Source organism: Agelaius phoeniceus, chromosome 1 (assembly GCF_051311805.1).
Source record: "Agelaius phoeniceus isolate bAgePho1 chromosome 1, bAgePho1.hap1, whole genome shotgun sequence".
NCBI lineage: Eukaryota > Metazoa > Chordata > Aves > Passeriformes > Icteridae > Agelaius > Agelaius phoeniceus.
Genome location: NC_135265.1, coordinates 137,651,299 through 137,662,358, shown reverse-complemented (window position 1 = coordinate 137,662,358; position 11,060 = coordinate 137,651,299). Strand labels below are relative to the sequence as shown.

General features: G+C 45.0%; 1 protein-coding gene across 1 annotated transcript; it reads left to right on the top strand.

Moving 5' to 3' along the window:
* The first annotated feature begins 672 nt into the window (after positions 1–672).
* CCN3 (cellular communication network factor 3) lies at positions 673–7,269 on the top strand. The gene is made up of 4 exons (XM_077188382.1): positions 673–1,125; positions 1,391–1,642; positions 3,497–3,702; positions 6,071–7,269. Exons 1-4 carry the CDS (start codon positions 714–716, stop codon positions 6,365–6,367), a joined length of 1,167 nt encoding a protein of 388 aa, XP_077044497.1. The 5' UTR covers positions 673–713; the 3' UTR covers positions 6,368–7,269.
* Positions 7,270–11,060: the final 3,791 nt, after the last annotated feature.

Here is an 11,060-nt window from a genome sequence, read left to right as displayed (position 1 = left end):
CATACACCGTGTAGGCACTGAATAGTCTGTGACCACTCACACGCACGAGCTGCACAGAGCAGGGAGGACTCCCTATGCAGCGTCTGTTTCCCATCAGCTGATCCACCTGCGCCTCTCCAGTAAAGAGCAGTGCCCGCGACACAAAACTGGAGAGTTCAATGCCCACCAAGCTCAAATCACTTCAAGGCCGGGGCCAGGAGCAGAATAGCCCCGAGAGGCGTTTGGCTTTGGGGTGGCTGGTCCCCAGCGCCAAGCACTGCCCGGCCAGGCTGGCGGTGCCAGAGACCGCGGAGCTGCGAGGCAGCACCGAGCCCGCGACGTGCGGCCCGGGGATGGACACTGCGGGCACACGGGACGAGAAGGGGCCCGTAGGGACCGGCTGAGGGCGGCAGCCCCCCCGGGGGTAGCACTGGGCCAGCCCTACCCCCGGGCAGGGGCCGGCTCCGCTCCCCGCTCCGTGCACCGCCCCCGGCACAGGGGTCGCGCCCGGCGCCGGGCAGGGCAGGGCAGCGGCTCGGCGCCGCCGGGGCAGGTGGCGGAGGGAGCGGGGGGAGCGGAGGGCCCGGCCGGGCTCCAGCTCCCCGCCTCCGGCCCGCGGTGCCCGCCGTGCGGGGGTGGTGGCGGAGGGGGGTCCCCGACCGCCTCTATAAAAGCGGCTGCGATGGCTCTGCCGGCAGAGCCGAGCGGGCGGCGGGCAGGCGGCGGCTGGGACCATGGCGACGGGCGGCGGGCAGCACCTGCCCGTCCTGGTGCTGCCGCTGCTGCTGCTGCTGCTGCTGCTGCTGCTGCTCCGGCCGTGCGAGGCAAGTGCGGGGCGCCCGGCGGGGCCCGCGGCCGGGGGGAACGGGCGGCCGGTCCGGCCCCGTGACCCGGCCCCCGGGGCCGCTGTATCCCCGCAGGTGAGCGGCCGGGAGCCGGCGTGTCCCCGTCCGTGCGGGCGCTGCCCGGCCGAGCCGCCGCGCTGCGCCCCGGGCGTGCCCGCCGTGCTGGACGGCTGCTCCTGCTGCCTGGTGTGCGCCCGGCAGCGCGGCGAGCCATGCTCCGCGCTGCTGCCCTGCGACGAGAGCAGCGGCCTCTACTGCGACCGCGGCCCCGAGGACGGCGCGGCCGCCGGCATCTGCATGGGTAGGTGGCGGCGGAGCCGGGACGTCCCCGTCTGTGGCCGGGACACCCTCCCCGGGACACCTCCCCGGGCCCGGCCCGCCGCGGGTGTCGCTGCCCCGCGGTTCTGTCCTCCCGGCCGCCCTCCGGCGAAGCGGCCGATCCTCAGCACCGCCGGCGCTGCCCCGATGCTGCGGGAGGCGCCCGTGCGGCCGCCCAGGGGCTGGGAGGGCCGGGGACTGCTCCAGCGCCCTCTGCCTCTGCGAAATGCCTCCCCTTTTCCCACTAGTGCTGGAGGGGGACAACTGCGTGTTTGATGGGATGATTTATCGCAATGGGGAGACGTTCCAGCCCAGCTGCAAGTACCAGTGCACCTGCCGCGACGGCCAGATCGGCTGCCTGCCACGCTGCAACCTGGACCTGCTGCTCCCCGGCCCCGACTGCCCCTTCCCCAGGAAAGTCGAAGTCCCTGGAGAGTGCTGTGAGAAGTGGGTCTGCGACCCTGATGATGAAGTGATTTTGGGAGGTTTTGCTATGGCTGGTGAGGAAACTAAAATTAGTTATTATAGTCATTGTGAGCAGGAGGTGATATCATTGTGAAAATATCCACAGGATTGCCAGATCAAAGGCACATTGCTTGTATGGTCGGGGTTTTTTCTAACATAAAATGACCAGCATAGCAGTGGTTATGAGTAAAGGCAGAGCTCATCAGGTAGTAGAAAGATTCAGAGGATGAATATGCATGGCAGTTTTAAAAGTTAATTAATGTAGTTGCCAATTTTTAAATTCCTGTTTATCTGGTACACATTAGTTCTGTGACCAGAAGAAAACAAGGACAAGGTCCTAATCCTCCAAACATTCCCATACCAAGGGAAAAAAACCCCAACAAAATAAAGCTGCAGTTCTTGCTAGTTGCTTTGCAAGAATATGTTACAACTTATATTGTTACAATTTATCACATGTACACTATGACAGTTTAGTCTGCAAGAGACTTTCTTCCCACTGAATTCTGCAGCTCTTACAAGTGGTCAGCATGGTAGCTACAATGCCAGTGGATTCCAGCCTGTCTGTGATAGAGTGCTCACAGCATTAAAAACATTACAGAGTACTTGTAGAGGCAGTGGTTATAAATATGGTGAATGGATTTGTAAGAAAACCCAACCCATTCCAAAGTGCAGAACTCAGGCTTTAAAAAAAGCTAGGTAAAATTTTCCCCTTTTTCAGCTTTTCCCTATTTTCATTTTTTTGTACTGAATTATGTCTCCATCCCCTTTTAATTATACTCTAAATTCAACATGGATTTTCATAACTTTCTTCTGAGAGTGGAGGGCACTGCATTCTCTTCCAGTCACTGCTCTTTGTGATCTTGGGCAGTGAGTTATGCCAAAACTCAGCTAATCCATTTTAAAAACAAGTGAGAAAGGATTGAGGAAGAAAAGCTGGAGTAGCTTTTCAGTGTGCTATGAAGTGTTAATTGTAAAGCACATAAGGTGTAAACAAAAAGTTTGACACTTTTCTATTACCTTTCCTTTTCTTTGATTTGTCTGATGGTGACAGGCTAATCTGTAAGATGCCTACAGATGAATTGTCTGCATTCTTTCAGCAATGGCCATCCCTCTTGGAGGCCACCTTTTTTGGATCTTTGCCATTCCAAAGGCAGGAAGGCTGTTGTAGAGGAGCTTAACAGCAAGAGCTGTGACTGACAGCTTGGTTGTATTGTCTCCTCCTGTTTGCTCCTGTGCTAATCAGCCAACCAAACTATTCAGCAACACTTGCATAGTGCCAGGAGGGCAGGATGGTGGTCAGACCTGACCATGGCTTCAAGTGCCTGTGATAGCTCCTGGAAATGGCTTCCCTCCTGCCTCCTCACCATCACCCTGGCTGCAGGCTGTCAATTATTGACAAGATGGGGTGACTTTATGACTCTCAGGAGTAAAAGGACTTTCATTCCATGCTGTTTATTAGTTTAGATAAAAAATTCAGCCTCTCTCAAGTCATACCTAATATAAATATTTTTATGACATAGTTTAGAACAGATTTGTGACATATTTCCATTAGAAAGAATGAAGAATAAAAATCTGTTAGGGTTCTAAACTGGTTTAAAAGTTGGCAGTAATTCTTCCAGCTGTGGATTTGAGTGAACAGAATCTAAATTCTTTGCTGATTACATTGATATGCATTTTTCTGGTTTGAGGCTTTTTTAAAGATGTAGGAAGTTGCTACTCAGGATTCCTAAAAAGACAGCTTTTAAAATTTCGAAATCCTATCAAAAGCATGGATTTTGAACCTTGTTTTTTCTCACATGTTCCTTCCCAGATATGACAGAGCTCAATTAGATAGTGAGGTTTCATGTGAGTTTCTCTTGTAATAAAGCTCTGTGGGGTTTTGTCTCCAGCCTACAGGCAAGAGGCCACACTCGGGATTGTGTCAGATTCAAGTGCCAATTGTATTGAGCAGACAACAGAATGGAGTGCTTGTTCCACGAGCTGTGGAATGGGCTTTTCCACCCGTGTTACCAACAGGAATCAACAGTGTGAGATGGTGAAGCAGACACGGCTTTGCATGATAAGACCTTGTGAAAATGAAGAGTCATCTGATAAGGTAATCTGCAGAGAGGGAGGCAAGGCAGCTCTTCAGCTCTAATTCCAAGGTTGCAATATTAGGGTCTACAATGGTCCAGATGCAGCTGTACATAAATACAGCTTTTAGCATGAGTGCAGCAAGCTGAGTGGGTTTGGTAAAGCATTAGACTTGCTGTGTTTGCTCAGTAGCTTTGTGCTGCACCTCCAGTGGGCCAAGGGAGGTGATCGTGCCCCTCTGCTCCACTCTGGTGACATCCCCCCAGAGCACTGTGTCCAGCTCTGGGGCCCTCAGGAAAGACATGGACTTACTGGAGTTAATCCAGAGGAGGGCCACCAAGGACTGGAGCACCTCCCCTGTGAGGTAAAGCTGAGAGAGTTGGAATTGTTTAATTTGGAGGAGAGGAGGCTTTGGGGAGACCCTACAGCCCCTTGCAGTGCTTAAAGGGGGCCTATGAGAAGGGTGGGAACAGACTTCTAGTGGGGCCTGTTGTGGTAGGACAGGGACTAAAACAGGTAGATTCAGACTAGATATAAGGAAGAAATTTTGTACCATGAGGGTGGTGAGACACTGTAATAGGTTGCCCAAGGAGGTGGTCAGTGCTGTATTCCCAAATATGTTCAAGGTCAGACTGGACAGTGCTCTCAACAACCTGATCTAGTGGAAGATGCCCCTGCTCCTTGCAGGGGGGTTGGATGGGAAAACCTTTAAAGGTCCTTTCAACACAAACTGGTCTATGATTCTATGATAATTTAAGTCACCCCAAATGGGTCACATGTATTGCATGTGCAGCTTGACAGTTGACAGTCTAACTTCTCCCACAAATGCAACTGTACTACCTGTACCATGTGCATCAGAGTTGCTTCAGTGATACAGAATGGATATATCAGATTTCTAGTGTGTTGAGCATCTGGAACTGCACAGAAGTGTGTGAAATGTCTGCTTGATAAATTAAACGTTATCTCAATCTTTATGATGTTTTTTTTTTCCCCAAAGCTGACATTTTTTTTCCCAATACTGACATTTCTGATGTGAAAAATTTTGTAAATAAGAGAAAATAGTTTTATACTTCTACACACTGTGCAAGTGTTTCTATCAGGGAGAATAACATGTACCTAGGTAAGAGGTCCATCAATTTATGTAATGTTCTGAGTGTTGGAAAGCATTTCTAAGGCCTTTGCTGTTTCTAAGGCCTTTGCTGAAGAGTCTGCAGTTTTAAATACCATGTTTTGTAAAGGAGATGAAACATGTGGGAGGAGTTGAGAAGATTAACAAGAATGATCAGAAGTCTGGAAAACATGCTCATTTAGGGAAAATCAGATAGAACTGGACTTCTTCTGAATGCAAGGGAAGAGAGAGATTTTTTCTCATAATCATATTCAGATATTGCGGCCTGTTTTGAGTGCATGGAGGATATAACAAGAAATGGAGAGTTTAGACTGCATAAAATTAAGACATGAGTGAAAATGTATTAGGCAGTAAGAATAATGAACTCTTGGGGTTGTCTGGGCAGATGTGGAATCTCTGTCATTGAAAACTTCTGAAGACAAGTTAGTCAATCATTTGTTAAAATATAATGTCTAGAGCTGTTTGTGCCTTGAGTCACAGAAATGGGTGATGACTTTTGCAGTTTATTTTGCCCCCTTTTTTCCCCCTGAACCTAGTCCTGTAACTTGCTCATTTGACTTGCTGATTCTCTGATGGAACTACACTAGGCTGAGAAGTTTTTCAGTAAAGTTTTTTAATGAATGTAGACTGGGCTTTTCTCGGATGACAAGAGTGGATTTTAATTATTTGGTCCAGTATCATGCTGATGTCGAAGAACAGATCTCGCAGGTTTCACCTGTAGGTAACTACTGTATGGAGGGGCTTGACAGCTGGCCTGCAAGCAAAGCTGAGTTAATAGAAGAAATAACAATTGATGATTTTCGAGTGTATCTATAGCAAGGAAGAAGACGAGGTCATCAGCATAAAAACAGATTAGAAAAGATACATGAAAATTTTTGTAAGCTAGACTAGGTGCATAAGTAGATGTGTATATGTGTCTTTTTAAATTTCTGTTAAACATTTGCCACTAATTGCTTTGCATCAATGAATATAATAAGTTATTGTGATGTAGTTAATGACCTAAAATCACACTTTGTTAAAAATATATAAGCTAGAAAACACGCAGGAAAAAACCTGTTTTCTTCTTAAACCCTAATCATGTGTGTACATCACATCTGACCTAACAATGACACTACTGAAGCAGTTTCAGAGTCATCTTGCTGTGGAATGAATAAAGACAGCAAGTTTAAATTGTCAGAGTCGGCCTGTATCTCTCACATCAGTTGTTAAATGCTGTCTGTCCTATGCAATGACATATCTGCTGTCTCCATCTTTCTCCCAGAAAGGGAAGAGGTGTGTCCGGACGAGGAAGGCCGCGAGAGCCCTTCGCTACGAGTACCGGAACTGCTCGAGCGTGCAGACGTACCGGCCGCGCTTCTGCGGGCTCTGCGGCGACGGGCGCTGCTGCACCCCGCACAGCACCAAAACCATCCACGTCCACTTCCGCTGCCCCCAGGGCGCCCTCCTCAAAAAGCCAGTGATGCTCATCAACACCTGTGTCTGTCACAGCAACTGTCCTCAGGGTAACATGGTCTTCTTCCAGCCATCCGACCCCACGTCTGGTGAAGCAAAATTATGAAAAGCATGAATTAGATAGCACAGAAAGTATAAGCAGCTTATACAAGACGTGACCCACAATCAGGTGAATGTAACAATTGCATATATGAAACTTCTAAAATATTTTTCAGAATGGTCTTTCAAACTAGGTGCTTTTTTTCCCCCCCCATAGTTTATTAAATACCTCATTTTCCATTTTCCCAATCCAAATGTCTTTTATTCACTTGAAGGAAATTTTGTACCTTGGACAGAGCCCTCTTTTTATCTTGATGGTGGCATAAAGATTACAAAGCCAACAGCTAGATTTTCCCCTTGAGTTAAGGGGATCATGCAAGTTTCAGTGGGTGTAAGACTGGACTTCTTGAGAGCAAATGTATTCCTTGAGGAATACGTGATACGGCATCACATAAGCTTCCAGGCTCTTAACTTTACTTTCCATACTGCATATAAACACTCCAGCAGTGTTCTTTTTTCTTTTTAATGAAACTCTGTTTTTTGATGACAGTAAAAATCTTACTGATGGAAGTGTTACATTCTTGTGGCTTATAAAGTACCTTCTGTCAATACCTCTGGCTCTGAGGATTAAGATTGCACATAGCCCTGGAAATGACATAGGGTAAGATCTCTTATCCTGAAGCACAGCAGGTTGATAGCTGACAGCAATTAAATTTTTCTTTGGTAACTTCACTAGCAGTCTAATCCAAAACCAGCTGAAGTCAGTGATGGATAAGAATTTGATTCTAATCCATGTGTGTCTGTAGATATAACTATCTGGATGCAAAAATAATATATCTGTAAATTCCTCTAAAATACTAACTGTATCATTTGGTGCTTCATTTCTTAGAAAGGTGTATATGTAAATAGAAACTGTACATACTGTAATATAACTTTACTAAGTAAATAAACTTTATGTGATTCAAAATATTTTTTTCCTAAAGTTGTCTTTTTTAAACTACCAGCCTTTAACAGCTAAAAGGAATGGGAAGAAAAAAGGGTCTGCAGACTCCTAAAAACAAAAGATGATTTCTTGTGTTCATGTACCTCATTCTAATCACTGCCTTAAAAGTCATGCAGCGCCTTGCTACAGGGAAGGATGAATCATTTGTGGGGTACATATTAGAAAGGAGGTTTTTTTCAGACTAAGTTAGTCTGGGAGATAGGATGATGTAACTAAGGTTTGTGTGTCCTGAAGTATAGTGGTGGTGGTGAGGAATAATTACATGATTCAGAGTTCACATTTGGGTCTGAACGACCAGCAAAGTATTTCATTGGGTGATGCAGCACTTCAGCCTCACAAAATCAGCCTGTGACCATGCTTGTGTTAGGTACTCTATGGCAATACCCTCAAGAAGTAAGAGCCTGAGGGTGGCAGTCTCATGCATGTTAAATCATGTATGTAGCAGGATTGTGCCAATAGGTCATAAGTACAATTGTGGAGACATTCAGCTGCTTTGACTGTGAGACCCAGTTTAGCCCAGTATGTGTCTGTCAGTGACAGCAGAGTTGTACTTATGCCACAACTGTTCTATAACCACGTGGTAGGAAACAACTCTGTCTTGAGAAAAAAAGGCTGAAAGCCAATTCTTAAGGTATTTTGGCCTAGTGTTCTACTCCTCTAAAGGAGCTACCAAACTCTGGTTTGGTAATTCCTGAGACACAGGGTGGAATTCAGTTGAAGGTTAAGAGTCCTCATTTTAGCCAGTGAAGCCTAAGGTAAAGATAACTATGGGCAAGCATCAACAGCTGGTAGGTTTTTAGTAACTTTTAAGTTATCCTTGAAATTAGGAGGCCCTGGTGCTGATTTAGTTAAGCTTTAGATACATCAGGTCCTCACATGGGGTCTTTGATGTCTTTCTCCACTAACTGCACCAATGATTAATTTCTCTGTAGTCATTGCTATTGTTATCAACACATTCCTGCCTGCCTTATGCATTCCAAGCAGCTGGAACAAGACTGTGTTTGTGCATACATACAACACTCCCTGCCCTTGCACAATTTGATTCCTAATCATAGAATCATGGAATAGTTTGGGTTGGAGGGGACCTTTAAGGATCATCTGGTCCAAACCCTCTCAAAGTGAGCAGGGACATCTTCCAGTGCTTCAGGTTGCTCAGAGTCCTGTAAACTGACACTGAATGTTTCCAGGGATAGGGATCTCCACTTCCCTGGGCAACCTGTTCCAGTGTCTCACTACCCCCATTATACAAAATTTCTTCCTTATATCTAGTTTAAATCTATCTCTTTTAGCTTAAAACTCCTCTCTCTCAGCCTTTCCTCAGAGGAGAGGTACTCCATCCTTCTGACCAGTTTTGTGGCTCTCCTCTGGACCTCGTCCAAAAGGTCCATATCTTCTAATGTAACACCTTCTGTGCTAGGAAATGCCAGGACCTAGACAGGACATGGCCAGGACTCCTCAAAGCAACTGAGAAGTGATTAAGGAGTAGATCAGAATCTAGGAGAGATGGAAAAAGGGTTTTTTAAAACCACTTTCACTCCACATCTCCTCCCACTTCCCCCCTCCACCCCAAAAATCAGGCTGGTTTGTAAAATGCTTCTCTAATATAATGCAAGCTATCAAGTATTTCTCAGGGTCATCTTGCAAATTGCAGGCACCTTGGTTTGCAAGAGATGCATCAACTACTGAGCAATGCAGCAATAATGTCTGGACAAATTTAAACAATTTTTGGATTGAAATAAAATTGTTCACTCACTTCATTTTGACAGTTCCTCTATTCCATCCACACCCAAAGTTATTTATACTTGAGCATCAACTCATCACTGCTGCATTGCTTCTCTTCTATCCTTCTGTTTTCTCTTAATGTTATCCAGATTTTTATGTCATTCCTTAAGTTTTACTTTTACTGGATCATACAAACAAAGCCCAGGCACCAGGCAGAAGCAGTTCAATAAGCAGTTTCCACTTTGCAGGCAAGTTAAAACGCTCATCTGGGATATGAACCCACCACCCTTTGTACATTAAGGTCATCCACTACTCTTAAGTTTGTGGGTTTTTCCCACTACAAAGACAAGAGTTTTATTTCTGATATTTTTGAAGTGACATAAATGCAGCTTCCTGCTGGGACTCCTCTTGTGGATGGTCCATCCCTTCCTTTGGAAAGGGAATGTGTGCACTATGGTGTATGAGTTCAAGAGCAACTTGAGCAACTCCTTTTGCCTATACTGTTTTCCCAGCACTTTAAACTGCAGTCTGTACTTCAGTAAACCAGTACCAAAATGCCCCCAGAACCTTTCTTTAACCTTTCTATGTCTTTAACCCATTTTGTGAAAAGGCAATTGCATTGTTATGAGCACTGCAACCTCCACAAAAGAGAAGTGCTATGGTGTTCAAATCCTTGTTAGACATCTTTATAAACACCAGAACAACAGCAATTATCTTTTAGAAGGAACCACAAATGTTTCCTTTGGATAAAAGGAGCCAAAGATCTGATCCAGTTTTAGTCTCTTTTAGACCATATACAAATACAATACCAATTCAGTGGCTATTTTACCCCAGCTTAATTGATACAGCTTTTCATCTGCTCTCAGTTTGGTTATACATATTTAGATTTGTTTTACTTTAGTATGGACAGTTACAACCTCAATCTCTGGGCTAATTTCAGCCTGTTCCTGAAGAAGCCTTTAACACTGAGTTAATTAAGACACAACAGTGGTGTGTCAAACCTGTGAAATTGATATAAGGAAACTCCAATGATAAAAGCCTGAACATTTCTGGTGTAGAACTGTGATCTTCCTAAAGAAGGAAAGTTAAATTACTCAGATTGAGAAAAATCAAAGCAGTTTATTCTCATATCTCCAAGGATTCATATCTGAGCATTTCAGGGAACATCACTCAGAGTTCCAAGGATGGGCCCATACAGCAATGTGTACTGAGTATGTGTTGATGAAACAAGCACAAAATATCTGGTCAGCTTGTTCATCCCAAGTCCTCTGAACAAATGTGTCTTTCCTTTGCTACTGCCAGTGAAGGACTGCCCCAAAAATAAGTCACTTCACAGTTTTTGCTGGTAGGCTAAGTACAGCTTCAATAACAAATGTTGATGATACCCAGTGTTACACCCACAGCACATGTACCCTGAGATGTTTATAGCCACTCCCAGGACTCTTTCATCTCTAGGACTTCACCAAAGCAGCATTCTTCTTGCATTTAATCGGCTTTGAATTTCTCTAGTGCAGCAGTCAAGACATTGAAAATATATCTTTTTTTTGTCTTCATGGACTATGTAAGGAGACCAGCTGGCAGTCTGCTCACTGACGCCTGGCATTGGAGTGAAAACCTCAAAATGAGTAGAATTCTACAACTGATTTCACTAAGATCATGGCCTTTCTGTTTTCCAGTATAGCTCCAGGAGTAGGAAAATGCATAATAAAATCTTCAGGAAAAATAGAATATTGCTATTTGTTTTCTTTCTAGTCCAAGCTTTGCTGTTCCTTCACCCTATTTTTAATAATTTCTCAGTGGATGGGGATGGGAAGGTGGATGAAAAATATTTATTTATTGTTTCTAGTCCTACTATTTACATATTATGACAAATGTGAACTTCATGAAATAACATTTTATTTCTCTCCTCTGAGAACTTGCTGCACTGGAATTTATTTTACCTTTTTTTTTAATAATAAAATAATTATTTTGTACCAAAGCTTTCTGTATTGACTCTTGTTTCAAGAAATCATTCTAGTTATATCCACCATGCTAG

Bases quoted from the DNA above. Each gene is read 5' to 3' on its own strand.
- CCN3 (XM_077188382.1), top strand. From the start codon at position 714: ATGGCGACGGGCGGCGGGCAGCACCTGCCCGTCCTGGTGCTGCCGCTG. The intron at 1,126-1,390 runs GTAGGTGGCGGC...TTTTCCCACTAG, and splicing joins GGCCGCCGGCATCTGCATGG to TGCTGGAGGGGGACAACTGC. The intron at 1,643-3,496 runs GTGAGGAAACTA...TTTTGTCTCCAG, and splicing joins GGGAGGTTTTGCTATGGCTG to CCTACAGGCAAGAGGCCACA.